This window comes from Manis pentadactyla, chromosome 13, assembly GCF_030020395.1.
Source record: "Manis pentadactyla isolate mManPen7 chromosome 13, mManPen7.hap1, whole genome shotgun sequence".
NCBI lineage: Eukaryota > Metazoa > Chordata > Mammalia > Pholidota > Manidae > Manis > Manis pentadactyla.
Window position 1 is genome coordinate 34,276,764 of NC_080031.1, and position 18,521 is coordinate 34,295,284.

At 36.6% G+C, this 18,521-nt stretch overlaps 1 protein-coding gene and 1 long non-coding RNA gene across 2 annotated transcripts in view; one reads left to right on the forward strand and one right to left on the reverse strand.

Annotated features, from left to right (window-relative positions):
* Positions 1–18,521, reverse strand: part of CWF19L2 (CWF19 like cell cycle control factor 2) — a 139,772-nt gene that overhangs the window by 72,084 nt on the left and 49,167 nt on the right. Inside the window, exon 10 of the mRNA XM_036902659.2 lies at positions 18,364–18,453. Coding sequence (XP_036758554.2) covers positions 18,364–18,453 — 90 coding nt within the window. The remainder of the gene's footprint in view (positions 1–18,363; positions 18,454–18,521) is intronic.
* Positions 1–18,521, forward strand: part of LOC118921072 (uncharacterized) — a 35,700-nt gene that overhangs the window by 5,107 nt on the left and 12,072 nt on the right. The window lies entirely within an intron of this gene.

Genomic DNA, 18,521 nt, shown 5'->3' on the forward strand with positions numbered 1-18,521 from the left:
ACAACAAAAAATAAAAAATGATTCAAATATTAATGCCAATTAAGAATAAAATTTTTTACATAAAAGAAAGGTGATCATAATACAATCTGCTTTAGCGGTGCCTATTTACAGAATCAAGATATAACTTTGTTTAGAAATACAGAAGTAAAAAAGCCAGAAGGAACAGCTAAGAACTAAAAGCGGTTGCCTCCGAGACCACAGTAAACTCTGGGAAGGGCTCAAGGCATTGCTCTTCTTTCATATAGGCCGTTAGCGTATTTGAATGCAACACACTGATTTAAAAGGAAAAAGAATTTGCTTCAGAGCTGGTATTGAAAATTAATAGTTTGCTTGAAAGCCTTTTCCAGCATTCTGGAACTAAAGGAAAACTCTTCTACTAGATCAGATTTTCCTACCAGTTGGTATTTTGCAAGTTTGCCATCATTGAAGGCCATATAGCATCTTTTAAATTTTCAATAAACAAGCAGCTATTATTGTTCTTAGTATTTTCATGATTTTTGGACAATCTCTACGGTATCTCTAATTTTGTCCACAGAGAGCAGGTTGTCCGCTACACTCAGCCAAGGCAGTGAGTGGACTGAACACCAAGCCACATTACATTACCAGGACATGGATTCTGGCTCGATGCTATTTTTCAATCTGTACAAAGGTGCTCACAGGGCTGCATCTGCTCAGGGGAGGCACCTTTTTCTGATTTCATGATGGTACCAGATGGACTTACAGCAACCTTAGTTATATCTCCTTGTTTCAATTCTTAATACTATTTATTTGTGTTTACTTTTTCCCCTTGATCAGCCTTCTTAGTGGCTTATCTGTTAGGTTTTTTTTTTTATAGAATAAACCCTCAGTTTCCTAATCACTTCTTATTTTTGGTTTTATATTTCAGTAATTTCAGCTTTTGTCTGTTCTTCTTATCTCATCTACTCTTTGATATGTTTTCTCTCGTCTCCTATCTCCGTGCTGACTGACCGGCTAATGCCCCTGCTGTCCAGTGTGCTGGTGGGGGCGCTGGAGCCTGAACGCCCAGGTTACAAAGCTGCCTCATTAAATAACCTTCCAAGTTATTTACTCACCTCAAGTTCCTCATTTGTAAAATAAAATAATTCGGTGTTTTCAGGATCAAATAAATTAGTACATGTAAAATATTTAGAACACTGCCAAGGAATAAAGTGATCAGTATTAGCTATAACTTTTAGTTACCTTTCACTTAACCATTTAATCCTTTCTTTTCCTACCTAGGACTTATCCTATCTAATCTCTAAAATTTGCAGAATATTGTTTCTTCTTCACATCCACCTACTATTGTTTCACTTTCGCCTGGTTTTATTTCATAATTCTTATTTTTCATATGAATATTATTCTGTTCTCATGACTGAATCTATTAAACATACTTAATTTTAAAGTCCTTTTAATACTATACTATCATTTCAAATTACTGGCAATAAATGTTTACACCCCAATTATTTTTTACTCTTTCTGAAGAAAAATTAATGTTTTCTGGTATGCTGGTATACAAGCTTACCTTAAGTGGGTTTTTTTTTTCCTTCCCTCCTGTCTCTGCCTACACTTACCTTTCACTAACTGGGAGTGTTATACTGTCTCCACTCAGTCATCAGGATTCCCAGTTCTTACAATGATATCTCACACTGTGAAACTGGGGATATTTCACACAGCCCAAATAATGGCTGCAAGGCTGTATCAGCTTCCTCTACACCTCCCATCATAAACACTTAGCTATGAGCTACAGCCTTTTCCAGACTCCTTTTATGGGAACTCTCAAACCTGGTTCAGGCAAAGAAGGATGGTGTGAGCAGACCTTTTAATTCTCATCATCTCAGATGAGCTCAATTCTCAGCCACCCAGGCTGCCTATTTTTGGAGTTGGATCCCTGCAAACTCCAGCTCCTTATTGTTTTATGTTTCTGTTCAGTCTCCTATCCATCCACAGAGAAGAGTATCTTTATTTTTGAGCTATATTACATCTCTTCCAATTTTCACTCTTAATATTTCATATGAGATTGTTATGTTTCTATACAGAGTGAAGGCCTCAATGCACTAGTGCACCTCTCTATAGTCACAGCACTCAGAAATGCTCCCCAGTTATCTTCCAAGCTCTTTAGGTTGTAGAGACTACTATGCAAACTCCATATCAGCATTGTGATTAAGATAAGAGAGAGCCCAGACACAAACTGAGAATATATCCCATGACCACATCTTTTAAGCTCTTCAAGCCATCAATTCTGGAATCCTTCTAGAACATGCTGTAGAATTAGAATGAAGGCACATATTTATTTTAGCTTTAGTTTTACTTCTTGTCAAGTTAATATAACAGTGAACAAACCTCTCTCTTATAAAGCTGCTAATAGAATACATACTAAATGTACATATAAGCTTGAGAAAATTAAATATTAAATAATGTAAAGAATCACTAATAAACAATTATGAGTAATATTTAAGACTAGATTATAGCTAACTTCATAGCTTCAACAGTGGATTACCTGGGGACATGTTTAACCACTACAAATTTTACTTTTGTTAGGCAGATTATTTTCTAAGGCCAGTGTAGTATCTGGCTCTAGTGTAATATGTAAAGCCAATTCAACTCTTCAGTCTCTTTTCCTTTTTCATCATTGCTTCTTTGGAAACTTTACATATGAAGCGAGCTTTGAGAAGGAATATAACTTAATGTAATATTTTTACCATGTTCCTTTCAGCATTTGCCAGTGTAGAGAGGGATGAGAAGATTTAGAAATTTTTAAATGTTGACTGACATTTTGAAACTGTTTCACCCTAAAATAGTAGAATTCCTTTAGATGTGAAAAAAATTTTAGTTATTTTGACTTATAAAATAGATAAATTTAAGGATGACAAATGGTATATTTTATACATGAGCAGTAGCTAAAAACTGCCTTATATATTTTTCATATTTAAAAAACCAGGGAAAAAGAATTAAAGATGGCAGCGTGAGAGGATAGACAGAGGCTTCCTCCTACAACTGGATACAATTAGGAAATTTAACTGGCGCAACTAATCCTGAGAGAGCAACAGGAAAGAGGATGGCGTCAGACTGCACACACCTGGAGAAAAGAGCAGACCTCAGCCAACGGGGTAACGTACCAGACCTGTGGCTCCGCAGGACCCGAGCCCCTCCCCCAACCCAGCTCACCGGCGGGAGGAAAAGAAACGGAGCAGGGAGGGAGTGGAAGGCTTGGGACTGCTGAACACCTAGCTCCGGAGATCTGCTCTGGGAGCACAAACCTACATTCATTGGTGCTTTCATGAGAATCGCATGCCTACCAGGTTGGAAAGTTAATACAGGCAGAGTTCCTGGGGAGACTAGAATTCCGGCCGCTTGTGGAAAGCAGGGATCAATATCTGGCTGATCTGGGACAAAAATATACCTGTGTGCCCGGAACACTGGCTCAGGCAGTGGAGACAGGCACAGCAGCCGGGAGGCGGGGAACAGCTCTTTCCTCCCCCCAGGCACCAGTACCGCTCCCCTGCGACAACATTGCTTCAGGGGCTGAGCAGCTCCAGATACAACAGCTTCTGGACACTAGACGGCGCCATATACAAACATGAAATGCCAAAGGAACCTTGTCCAGAGTAAAATTATTAATACAACCCCGGAGAAAGATTTAAATGATATGGACCTCGTGACTCTTCCTGAAAGGGAGTTCAAAACAAAAATCATCAACATTCTAATGGAGGTATGGAAAGACATCCAAGAACTCAGGAATGAATTCAGGTCAGAGATCCAATCGTTGATGAGCACGATGGAGGGTATTAAAAGCAGGTTGGATACGGTGGAGGAGACAATAAATGAACTAGAAACTAGAGAAGAGGAATACAAAGAAGCTGAGGCACAGAGAGAGAAAAGGATCTCTAAGAATGAAAGAATATTGAGAGAACTGTGTGACCAATCCAGGCAGAACAATATTTGCATTATAGAGATACCAGAAGAAGGAGAGAGAGAGAGAGGGATGGAAAGTGTCTTTGAGGAGGTAGTTGCTGAAAACTTCCCCAATCTGGGAAAGGACATAGTCTCTCAGGCCATGGAGATCCACAGATCTCCCAACACAAGGGACCCAAGGAAGACAACACCAAGATGCATAGTAATTAAAATGGGAAAGATCAAGGATAAGGACAGACTGTTAAAAGCAGCCAGAGGCAGAAATAAGATCACATACAAAGGAAAGCCCATCAGGCTAACATCAGACTTCTCAGCAGAAATCTCACAGGCCAGAAGGGAGTGGCATGATGTATTTAATGCCATGAAGCAGAAGGGCCTGGAACCAAGATTACTTTATCTGGCAAGATTATCATTTAAATTTGAAAGAGGGATTAAACAATTTCCAGATAAGCAAAAGCTGAGAGAATTTACCTCCCACAAACCATCTCTACAGTCTATTTTGGAGGGACTGCTATAGATGGAAGTGTTCCTAAGGTAGAATAGCTGTCACCAGTGGTAATAAAACCACAGTAAAGAGAGTAGAAGAGCTAATTATGAAGTAAATGCAAAATTAAATTAACTATCCTCAATCAAGGGATAGACAAAAAGTACAGAATTTGATACCTAATATATAAAGAATGAAGGAGGAAGAAAAAGGAGGAGAAATAGAAAAGAACCTTTAGATTGTGTTTGTAACAGCATACTAAGTGAGTTAAGTTAGACTCTTAGATAGTAAGGAAAGTAACCTGGAACCGTTGGTAACTAAAGGCAATAAGTACTTTCGATAATCACCCTAAATGTAAATGGACTGAATGCACCAGTCAAAAGACATAGAATCACTGAATGGATAAAAAAACAAGACCCATCTACATGCTTCTTACAAGAGACTCACCTCAAACCCAAAGACATGCACAGACTAAAAGTCAAGCGATGGAAAAAGATATTTCATGCAAACAATAGGGAGAAAAAAGCAGGTGCTGCAGTACTAGTATCAGACAAAATAGACTTCAAAACAAAGAAGGTAACAAGAGATAAAGAAGGATATTACATAATGATAAAGGGGTCAGTCCAACAAGAGGATATAACCATTCTAAATATATATGCATCCAACACAGGAGCACCAGCATATGTGAAACAAATACTAACAGAACTAAAGGAGGAAATAGAATGCAATGCATTCATTTTAGGAGACCTCAATACACCATTCACTCCAAAGGACAGATCCACCAGACAGAAAATAAGTAAGGACACAGAGGCACTGCACAACACGCTAGAACAGATGGACTTAATAGACATCTACAGAGCTCTACACCCAAAAGCAATAGGATACACATTCTTCTCAAGTGCACAGGGAACATTCTCCAGAAGAGACCACATACTAGGCCACAAAAAGAGCCTATTCTACCAACCAACTTTTCAGACCACAAAGGTAAAAAACTAGAAATTAAATTGTACAAAGAAAGCAAGAAGACTCACAAATACATGGAGGCTTAACAACATGCTCCTAAATAATCAATGGATCAACAACCAAATTAAAATGGAGATCCAGCAACATATGGAAACAAATGACAACAACAACACAAAGCCCCAACGTCTGCGGGATGCAGCAAAAGCAGTCTTAAGAGGAAAGTATATAGCAATCCAGGCATATTTAAAGAAGGAAGAACAAACTGAAATGAATAGTCTAACATCACAATTATCAAAATTGGAAAAAGAAGAACAAATGAGGCCTAAAGTCAGCAGAAGGAGGGAGATAATAAAGATCAGAGAAGAAATAAATAAAATTGAGAAGAATAAAACAATAGAAAAAAATCAATGAAACCAAGAGCTGGTTCTTCGAGAAAATAAACAAAATAGATAAGCCTCTAGCTAGACTTATTAAGAGAAAAAGAGAATCAACACACATCAACAGAATCAGAAATGAGAAAGGAAACATCTCAACAGACCCAACAGAAATACAAAGAATTATTAGAGACTACTATGAAAACCTATATGCTAAGAAGCTGGAAAACCTAGAAGAAATGGACAACTTCCTAGAAAAATGCAACCTTCCAAGAATGACCAAGGACGAAACACAAAATCTAAACAAACCAATTACCAGCAAAGAAATTGAAGTGGTAATCAAAAAACTACCCAAGAACAAAACCCACGGGCCAGATGGATTTACCTCAGAATTTTATCAGACATACAGAGAAGATATAATTCCCATTCTCCTTAAAGTTTTCCAAAAAATAGAAGACAAGGGAATACTCCCAAACTCATTCTATGAAGCCAACATCACCCTAATACCAAAACAAGGCAAAGACCACACCAAAAAAGAAAATTATGGACAAATATCCCTGATGAAAGTAGATGCAAAAATACTCAACAAAATATTAGCAAAAACAGAATTCAAAAACGCATCAAAAGGATCATACACCATAACCAAGTGGGATTCATCCCAGGGATGCAAGGATGGTACAACATCCGAAAATCCAGCAACATCATCCACCACATCAACAAAAAGAAGGACAAAAACCACATGATCATCTCCATAGACACTGAAAAAGCATTCAACAAAATTCAACATTCATTCATGATAAAAACTCTCAACAAAATGGGTACAGAGGGCAAGTACCTCAACATAATAAAGGTCATATATGATAAACCCACAGCCAACATCATACTGAACAGTGAAAAGCTGAAAGCTTTTCCTCTGAGATCGGGAACAAGACAGGGATGCCCACTCTCCCCACTGTTATTCAACATAGTACTGGAGGTCCTAGCCACGGCAATTAGACAAAACAAAGAAATACAAGGAATCCAAATTGGTAAAGAAGAAGTCAAATTGTCACTATTTGCAGATGACATGATATTGTACATAAAAAACCCTAAACACTCCACTCCAAAACTACTAGAACTGATATCGGAATATAGCAAAGTTGCAGGATATAAAATTAACACACAGAAATCTGTGGCTTTCCTATACACTAACAATGAACTAATATAAAGAGAAATCAGGAAAACAATTCCATTCACAAATGCATCAAAAAGAATAAAATACCTAGGAATAAGCCTTACCAAGAAAGTGGAAGACCTATACCCTGAAAACTACAAGACACTCTTAAGAGAAATTAAAGAGGACACTTACAAATGGAAACTCATCCCATGCTCTTGGCTAGGAAGAATTAGTATCATCAAAATGGCCATCTTGCCTAAAGCAATATACAGATTTGATGCAATCCCTATCAAATTACCAACAACATTCTTCAACAAACTAGAACAAATAGTTCAAAAATTCATATGGAAACACCAAACACCCCGAATAGCCAAAGCAATCCTGAAAAGAAAGAATAAAGTTGGGGGTATCTCACTCCCCAACTTCAAGCTCTACTAGAAAGCCACAGTAATCAAGACAATTTGGTACTGGCACAAGAACAAAGCCACAGACCAGTGGAACAGAATAGATACCCCAAATATTAAACCAAACATTTATGGTCAATCAATATATGATAAAGGAGCCATGGACATACAATGGAGAAATGACAGTCTCTTCAACAGATGGTGCTGGCAAAACTGGACAGCTACATGTAAGAGTATGAAACTGGATCCCTGTCTAACACCACACACAAAAGTAAGTTCAAAATGGATCAAAGACCTGAATGTAAGTCATGAAACCATAAAACTCTTAGAAAAAAACACAGGCAAAAATCTCTTGGACATAAACATTAGCGACTTCTTCATGAACATATCTCTCTGGGCAAGGGAAAAAAAAGCAAAAATGAACAAGTGGGACTATATCAAGCTGAAAAGCTTCTGTACAGCAAAGGACACCATCAATAGAACAAAAAAGTACCCTACAGTATGGGAGAATATATTCATAAATGACAGATCCGATAAAGGGTTGACATCCAAAATATATAAAGAGCTCACGCACCTCAACAAACAAAAAGCAAATAATCCAATTAAAAAATGGTCAGAGGAACTGAACAGACAGTTCTCCAAAGAAGAAATTCAGATGGCCAACAGACACATGAAAAGATGCTCCACATCGCTAGTCATCAGAGAAATGCAAATTAAAACCACAATGAGATATCACCTCACACTAGGAAGGATCACCACCATCCAGAAGACAAACAACAACAAATGTTGGCAAGGTTGTGGAGAAACGGGAACCCTCTTACACTGCTGATGGGAATGCAAATTAGTTCAACCATTGTGGAAAGCAGTATGGAGGTTCCTCAAAAAGCTCAAAATGGAAATACTATTTGACCCAGGAATTCCACTTCTAGGAATTTACCCTAAGAATGCAGCACTCCAGTTTGAAAAAGACAGGTGCACCCCTATGTGTATTGCAGCACTATTTACAATAGCGAAGAAATGGAAGCAACCTAAATGTCCATCAGTAGATGAGTGGATAAAGAAGATGTGGTACATATACACAATGGAATATTACTCAGCCATAAGAAAAAAACAGATCCTACCGTTTGCAACAACATGGATGGAGCTAGAGGGTATTATGCTCAGTGAAATAAGCCAGGCGGAGAAAGACAAGTACCAAGATTTCACTCATATGTGGAGTATAAGAACAAAGAAAAACTGAAGGAACAAAACAGCAGCAGAATCACAGAACCCACGAATGGACTAATGGTTACCAAAGGGAAAGGGACTGGGGATGACGGGTGGGAAGGGAGGGATAAGGGCAGGGAAAAAGAAAGGGGGCCTTACAATTAGCATGTATAATGTGGGGGAGTGCATAGGGAGGGCTGTGCAACACAGAGAAGACAAGGAGTGACTCTACAGCATCTTACTATGCTGATGGACAGGGACTGTAATGGGGTTTGTGCAGGGGGACTTGGTGAAGGGGGGAGTCTAGTAACCATAATGTTCTTCATGTAATTGTAGATTAATGATAATAAAATGAAAAAAAAAAGCCAGGACAATTTTTCCACCTAGAAATTAACATTGACATAATTTAATGAAGTTCTAAAATATATCTCTTTTAATTTTAATGACTTGTAATATAGGTATTATTAAGCCACATTTTACTAATGAGGACACTAAAGAAATGATGAAGCCCCTGACTCAACTCTAAAGCTTTGGCTCTAAAAATCCCACGGTACTTCCACTCCCATACTATTTCTATTACGTTCCACTTCTATTATTCCAATTCTCTAATAAAATGAGTTAGTAAAAATGTCACTTTAGTAAACAATGACATTTTTTAAAGAAAAGTTAAACTGATAATGTTCCATTAACTGGTAATCTGTTTCTCAATTACGAAAAATTTCTTTCACCTAAATAAAATCTGCCCACGTTTTGACTGAGAATGCTTGAGTACCTTAATACAGACTCCACAACAAAGCCAAATTTTAACTGTTGATTTAACGTATTTTATGAGACTATGTAGCTTTGAGATGAAACTGCTGGCATTATGAAAAGATATGTCTGTAACTGCCATAAACAGTAAATCAAAAACACTGCAGAACTTTATTTAATAATGACTTCATTTCATTCCACTAATCAATGAATTCATAACACTCAGAAGTACTATTATCATTATATAATCTAATGGCATGAACATGTCTAAAAATATGAACCAGATATGGTTCTAGTCACTAAGGAATTCATAAATTATATAACAGAGAGAGAGAGAGAGGAAACAGGGGATTTATACAAATCTTCATTAGACTACTAAGTAAAATAAAGTATAGATCAAGTAGTACTGGCTCACAAGGGATGGAGAAATGGATCCGTTCATGGATACAAGTGAACTGGGTCTTCAGAAACAAAGATAGGATACAGGGTTCAGAAGTCAAGGAAACAACTTCAGGAAAAGCATAAAGATCTAGTAACAAAGATTTTGAAGCAAAGGCATTATTCATGTTTTTGAAAAATTTTTAATTTACATCACATTTTTAAAGTTCTCAAAAATATTTTAATGTCTTATCTCAAGATAAGAAACTTAGCTAAAGAAGTAAAAAAGGTGAGATATGTCCTAAGGCTCTAACTCCCACAAATCCACAGTTCTTTCAACTTTATCACAATAAACATTTAGATTAATTCTGGTGGCAACTTAAAGGACACTGATGAAAAAAGGAACAGTGTCAAAAAGATCACTCACTCAGGATGTTACTGTAATACTCTAAGCAAGAGATGACGAGGTAAGGGACTAGGGTGGTGACTGCAGAAAAAAGGATGAAGTATGTTGTGACTGCAGAAAAAAGGATGAAGTATGTTCAGAAGGAAAGGCAAAGTAAAACATTACTGAGTGGCAACTTGAATGTGCTTCCAGAAGAAGGAGTTAAGGACTTTGCCATGGTTTTCTTAACTTAGTAAAACAAAAGGATCATCATGCAATTAAGAGAAGGGAAATTATGTACATGAAGGAAATGGCTTTATACATTCTCAAGTTAAAAGTCTAGCAGGCAATGTTGAATACACTAGTTTAGGGCTCAACTTAAAGAGTCCAGCACTAAAGTTACACACTTAGGACTCATATTCACAAAAAGATGTCAACTGAAACCATGAAACTGGGAGATACAGTCAGGATGCATATAGAACTGATTCTTGTCTACCTAGCCCATCTCCTCATACCCCCTCACTCGTATCTTATTCGGTAGCTACTCAGAATGATATAACATATGCAAATCATGCCGTCTCATCCTTACCTTTGCACCCATACCCACACTGTAATGTCTGGAATACCCTTTCCTGCTGGTTTGCCAAAGGAGGATAATGAAGTTGACCAGAAAAGAGAAAGTTGTTTGTTTCTTTTAGGAACACAGAGACTTAAACATATTTAGAAGTTATAAGAAAGTGGCCAACAGAGAAAAAAATTGAAGATTTTGTACAAGAAATGGTGGGAACTGGTTCCAGAGGACAGAAAAGGAATGAGATCAAAAACACTGGTAAAGATCTTGGCCTTACAGGAAATGAGAACATCATTCCCACTGTCAGATAAGACATACATGAAGATTAATTTTCAGAAGAATAGAGAGACACTGAAAACATTCAAATTTATAAACTCTAATTTCCCAATAAGGTAGGAAGCAAAGTGATTGCAAAGAATAAAAAGGGAATCTGGGGAGAAGGGCAAAAGTTTTGAATAATTGCTGAGAGAAATGTAAGGGTTACTGTTAGGCTGGAGGAAGGAAAAACGAGGACATGCAAACAGAACAGAGAGATGCCATAGGGGGAGAACTGACCAGACCCCAAGGTCCGTGCCGTATATGGAAAGAGGCAGCTCTTCCTGAATTCTATCCTTCTGATGTGCCAACTAAGACTGGGATGTCAGCCTCCTCCCTCTTGGAAGGAAAAAAGTTTCTAGTTGTCTATTATGTCACTTTTAGCCAATCATACCTCTCTACACCCCCTAGGATAGCTTGCCCACTCCTCCCCCTCCTAATCCCTTATAAGCCCCCACCTCCCTGACCGGGTGTGACTTCCCCGGCCTGGATACAGACCGTGGAACATCACCCGGGAGTGGCATTCAAATAAACTACCTGGCCCTTTGTTGCCTCTCTTCGCCTGCTTATTTCAGCTAAAATTTATCTTACAGTTACTTGGTTTCCAGGCAAATCTGTACACATAGGAATCTAGGTAAGATTTTTTTTACTTTTTATATTTCAAATTCCAGCTTATCAATCTAGTCAATTATTTTAAATAATTCTTATTTATTTTAAATAATTTCAAGTGTCATACACATGTCTTACCTTATTTCTTGTCAAAAAATTAAAACAACTGAGATTCAGTTCATACTATACTTAAATTTATTTTTAAAAAATTAGGAAGTGACTTTATAGAATTTTAATGAGAATTAAATAAATTCTTATATGTAAGGTGCTTATTTAAAGCTTATTTAAAACAAGTCCTGGCACATTGCATTCCCTTAAAAAAATATCATCTATTGGTATTAGTAATGGTAGCAGGAGTTGCAGTACCATACCTATCATTATTGTTTCGAAACATTAAAATTGTATCTTGAAATTCAATGGAATAAATTTAGAAATAGAACCTGCATAAAAAATATTAAAGGAATTAAAACAAAATGTTTTTCTTAAGGTAATAATTTCTGTTAATACTCAGATGGCACAAATTTAGAAATTTCTAAACCCAGCCATATTTAAGAACTTAATTTTTAGATTTAATTCAAAGAATAACACATGAATGATTTACTGAGTATTTCTGGGTAGACGGGAACATAACAAATACCATAAACTTTTTCTATGATTCATTGGGATATAATTTCAAAATGTATAATATGTTTTTCTCTTGTCTTGGCTTTTTGTTTTGTGGTGGTGTTCAGTTTCCCTCAACTAATTTTATTTTCTTGTCCTCATAAATCTTTGTCAGCAACTGTCTACACCAGTTATTCTAGTCAGAACCCATTCAGTTCTGACTTATTAGGCATACTTATCATGCACTAAGAAACCGAAAACTACATTTTTAGCTTTCCTAAAAACACATTTAACTGGACTGCTTATGACTTTCTTCAGCAACTTGGTATGCATTCTACAACATGGCAAAAGTAATTTTAAAATGCATACAAGGACAAAATTTACTTTAGGGCTGATTTGGTTCACTCAGAATGTTTTCCCCTTAAGTTGCAAACATACAATATAAATATGTGACACCATCCTTCTACCTCCCCGAAAAAAATCTGGAAAGAAGAGATTTAAGAATCAAACCCTTGAAGAGAACATTTAAGTCACAAATGCTACTGAACATCATTAAGGACTCACTATTTCCCATAAGAAGTAGCATTTTATTTTCACCTTAAATTTCATTATACAACAGAAGAAGAAATGAAATGCTAACAATAAACCTGTTGAGGAAAAATCTAGTGAACTCTTAGGGGAAGACGGTGAGTAGACAGAAGACAGAGGTTGCTCCTGGATCATTCTTCTTTCTCCAAGGAAACCAACTAACTCACCAGTTACAGCTTCAGTATCTGTGGCTCAGCCCCAGTTCTAAATTTGAGAGAGTCTACAAAATAAGTCTTCACACCAAAATTCAACTTGGAAACATATCATCACAACTTTCAAAAATAATTACAAATTTCTCTAAATTATTATACCTGAAAGAATACGCTTCACAAAACAGGAAAGAAAAGAAAAGGGAAGGAAAAAGAGAAAGGAAAGGAAAGACGAACCAGAACCAGGGCCTGCATTCCTACACCCAAGGGACGTCCCTCCCACCGTGGGTAATGTTTGGCAGCCATGCAGAAAATTACTTCTGTGGCTCATAACTATGTCTTACAGACAGTAGTCATGAAGAGAATAGCTTTTCCATTGGCAAAGTTATAAAAACAGTGGTAAGATCACCAGGGCTGCAGCCTCAAAACATTCTCTGGATGCTCAGATTGCACTGAGCCCCCTTCACTAACCCCTGTTTCTATGCTTTTCCTTTGGAGCCCTATCAGAGCTGTAATTATATATATGTATAAATAATCTTATTAATATGTTCTCTTTCCAGAGAGAATATTTTCCAAGGGGATATATAATTAAGATCTAAAGGATGAACAGGTGGGAACTAAGGGAATAGTGGAAACAAAGAAAATTCCAAGCAAAGGAAACGTGTTGTGCAAAGGAACTAAGTCAAGATGGAAAGCAGCTACTTCAGAGGCAGAAACGATGATGATGAAAAGATGACGATCACCTTAGTGTAGTAAGTAAGAACAGCAAACAACAGATTTAAGAAACATTTAGCAGGTAATACTGACGCTATTTCATGATAAAGTTGATGTGAGGTGTGAGAAAAATTAGCAGATAGAAGATCCTATGCTATTCTAAAATGTGTTTCCATTTATGTATCATCTATGAAATTGTTTAGCTTTAATTTAGCTTGAAATGTTTGCTCTTTAGTAAGTCTATTTAAAGAAATAAGTTCTCTACTAATGTATAAGATATAACTTCTATTGTAAAGCTCAGAAATTAGTGATACTATGGGGAGGATTAAAAAACAAGTCAAACTGTATACAAAATAGGTACATCCACTGACCTACCTCACTTGGCTGGGGAGGAAACTGGCTAAATGACTGAAATAAAATATTCTTCTGCACTTACTCCGGGTCAGGAAAGGCTATACCATCAAGTTAAGTACACCTACGGTAATGTGATATGGTAAATGGAAGAATAAATGCAAAGCTGCAATAATGTTTATTTTAAGATTTAAAATATTTGGTTTAGAAAATTGAGAATGCAAGTGACTTCTGCAAAGAAAGAACTGAGAAGTATTTGTTGAATAAAGATTAAACCTCACTGCTTAAAAATGAAGAAGCAATGCATCAACACAAGTTTTTTTAATCTTGTAATTTTTCTTTTTTCCTTTTTACTATGTTTATGGGGATCAGTTGCAAAGACTGTGATGCCAAACACAGAAAACCAATCTTGGCATATAGATATTCTGGGAATCACAGCAATAATATTACAGTGAACTCACAATGTACCTAAGAATCAGATGGAAAAGATAGTGTTAAGGGAATAATCAAGTATGGTCTAACTGCTATTAATAGAAATATTTTAAATTACCAGTTAAGTACCTACCTGACTTTATGTATAAAATGCCACAGATGAGTTTATCTGTTTCTTTCATTACTTATTCATGTTTTATGACCATCTAAGGCCTTCAGTTAATTTCTCCATTTCTTTCAAGAAAATGTCAATGAAACCTTGCTCACAACAGCTACCCACAAATTATAATACTGCACTTCTCTTTTTTACCAGAAATGCAAACAAAACTTTAAAACCACTATACTATTATACAATCACTAATTCATTATTCATTGCAAATGGTAAGCTGAATTTTGTACACTATTAAAAGAGAGTAGAGCTACACATAACATGGGAGGGGGCACGGGGAAGGAGCACAGAGAAGACAAGTAGTGACTCTATAGCACCTTGCTACGCTGATGGACAGTGACTAATGGGTATGTGGTGGAGACTTGATAATGGGGGAATCTAGTAACCACAGTGTTGCTCATGTGATTGTATATTAACGATACCAAAATAAATAAATAAACAAACAAATAAATAAATAAAAGAGAGTAGAGCTAAATTCACTTAGAATAAATGTATCTATGATGTGATTCCACTGAAGGATTATTAACAGATAGAAGTTACAGAAGGGCAGATTAGGATCTAATATATTAAAGAATAGAATTAGATTTGTACTGGTATAGAACTGGTAATCTTCCAAAACTCAAGGGCTCCTATCATTCAGTGTCTAAGTACAGGTTAGACAGAGTTACTACATAGTGGGATTATTGTTGAAATAAGGAAACTATACTAATGGGAAGGCCAGACAAGAAGATTTTGAAATTCATGGGTCGTTTTTAAGATTTACATTAGAAAATTAAAGGCATGAAAACAAATTGAAGACATTTATACAACAAATATTTCAAGTATTTCTTGGTGTCTACAATGTGCCAAGTATTACCCTAGGCAGTAGATATGGACTTAAAGAAATAGGACAAGAAATTGTCCTAAATACTAAATGTATTACTTCTAAAGAAGAAGAGAACTAAGCAAACCAGTAATTACAAGTGTTGGTTTTTCAACCAAAGCCAAAATAATATTCATAGACTGCTGAATCAAGAGATTTACCTTGTTCATATAGAGTAACATTTCTAACAAATAAGCTAAGTAATGAAATAATTCCTCCCTGTTCAACTGTTCTATAAATGGGAATCTCTTTTCTCTGAAAGGACAAAATTTCTACCAGAAGTATTTCAGGAGTTTCCTCTAAAAAGTCAGCAAATTTCTGTGTAGTAGTAAGCAACTTTGTATTTCATCCTCATTTCTTAATAAAACTACTCTGAAATGTAGATAAGCCAAGGCCCTGGCCCTGATGGAATAAATGACTTTAATGGCAGTGGAGAATTCTTTCAGAATTGCTCAAAAGGTTTGTTTGACACATGTGCCTGGTAAAGTGTAAGTGGATTGAATGTGCAAGTGTACCATCCCTACAGAGAAGATGAAAATTTTACTTTCTGGTCAAGAATCCTTAGAATATATCAGCCTTTCTATTTGAAGCTTCAAAGGGCTATACAGTTTCCAGCAGAGGCTTACAAACAGAAATTCTACTTTGTATACTACTTTGACTACAAGTTTGCATTCTACTCCACTGAGTTATAAGGTCCACTGCTCATAAGCAAGGAGGAGCTAAAAATCATTAAGACATCATTAATACAGTTACATACTCAAGGGAACCCCTGAAATCCAGCCAGTTTTAGAACCCTTTCATATAAAGTGACTAGTGTCAGGGAAGAGATTGGTACAGAATGCAGGGTGATGACAATACAAATACATTTAATTTGAAAAGATGAATTGCACACAGAACACTTTAAAGGTCCTTGAAGTTTCAAAAGAATAAAAGGTTACAGCTGTTTGAGAGGATTAGAAAAAAAGAAAAAGGCTTCATGAAGGAGGTAAACAAACTGAAAAGTGGACAAAGCCTCAAGAGGGTGATGCATGGCACAGATCATTAACAGCATATGCAAATGTCAAAGAGACATGTAGGTTACACAGAGAGCCTTGGAGGTAAGGCAGAAAAGCAGGGTCATACTGTGGAGGCCATCCTGCAGGAAGATCCAGTACGTGAGTTAGTACTAAGAAACCACAAAAAAGTTTGGGTCCAGAAGTATTACAACTGCCAGGACACTTGAAAAAAATTATTTTGGCAAACGAATCTAAGATAGACTGTACAGTACAACCAGTTTTAGCTATCCTCTTTTAGTCCCTAATTTTTTATCCTCCCTGTAGTTTCTCATTCTCAATTCCTTAATCTGTGCAAAAAATTCTAAATTATCCAGTTTTTAAAAACATTAGCTAGCACAACTTAGTAAAAACAGCTATTTTCCTAAGCTTCCTCTATACTATTACCTAAGTTATTAATAATGTTAGCCTGAAGAAGCTTCCATGGACCTTTGTCTTCATACATTCTCATCTCCTCTCATCCTAACATTAAATTGTGTAAATTAATCTTTGAGGATAGTCTCTTAAAATCAGTTGTAAACCTCAGTATACACCTCTCAACACTGTAATGTACCCAACTCAGCCCTTCAACTTTTTCAATATACATTTACTCCTATGGTGACTTCATACATTATCATGGATTTCAATACCATCTATATGCTAATAACTCCCCAGTTTTTATCTTCAGCCCACGCTTCTCCCTACCCTCAACTTTATCCACCTGCATTACTTGCCATCTCCACTTGTTCCACATCTAAAAGATATCCAAACTCAATTATCTATAACGAAACTTAAAATCTTTGCACCAAAACATATCTCTCCTCTTCCTTCCACACCTCAAATAATGGCCACTTGATTCTTCCAGCTGCTAAGGCAAAACCCTGGGGTCCACTTTGCCTCCTCTCTTTATTTCCTGCTCCCCTTCCACCCGCACCATCATGAAAATCCTGTCAGTTCTTCTTTCAAAACATACACAGAAAATATTTATGTATATAAAAAATTAATCCCTTCTATCTCCTCAGCTACTTGCTTGGTCAAAGCCACTATCATGTCTTGTGTGTGTTATTGCCAAAGCCTAACAAGATTCCAGCTTCTGCCCTTATTTGCCTTCTTAACAAAGAAGCTAGGATGGTTCTGTCAAAATATATTTTCCGTTCACTGCCCAATAATAGCTCTTCATCCCACCTAGGTCAAGTTTAACATGACCTGGCCTCCCATAGTCTCTCTAACCTGGAGCTTCTACGTCCTTTTCTTCCACTCACTCCACTCCGGCAACACTGGTCTCCTTGCTGCTCTTGTACACATTAGATGCGTTCCCACTTCTGTTTCTTGTGCAAGGAGTGCTCTTCATTCAGATACACAGAGATTCACTGTTTTATTTATTTCAGGTTTTTGCATCAATGTCACTTTTTCAGTGAGAATTACCCTGTGTACCCTAAGCCACCAACACGCCTAGCACTCAAGGTCCCCACTACCCTGCCCGAAGATGGAGAACTTTCTAATATGCTGTAGGGTTTATTATTTTTATCATTTACTTTCTCTCCCCACCCAAATGAAACTCCATGAAGATAGTTGCCTTTGTCTGTTTTGCTCACTGATAGATGGAAGAATGAATCCCAGAACAAAATAATTTGTTTTACATGAAGTGGACACAAATTCAAGCCTTTCATTCTGTAAGGGAAGAATTTAAGGACCAGTTTGACTTGTATAACGTTAAAAAGTAAACGGCTAAGTCCAGAATAAAACCAGGTCTCCTTGGCCTATAGATTTTTCCAGAACACTAGTGGAACATAAGCAGTACCTATGAAAATAAATTTTAAAAACAAGCAAATAAACAAGCTTATATACATACAAACACACTTAACAGGTACAGAAATATCTTATATTAAAATATCACCACTGCCCAGTAGCAGTATTACACAAGGTAATTACATACCTACAAATTTCCATGACTTACCTCTGCCACAGATTTTTTTGATGTTTCTGTCATAGTTTCTTTTAATTTATTTGCCTTTTCAAGTTGGGCTTTTAGCTGTTCAGCTAATTCCTTCAAACAGAAAAACAAGAAAAATAAGAGTGCTACATAGTTTCATTCTTCACTGTAGAATACTTCAG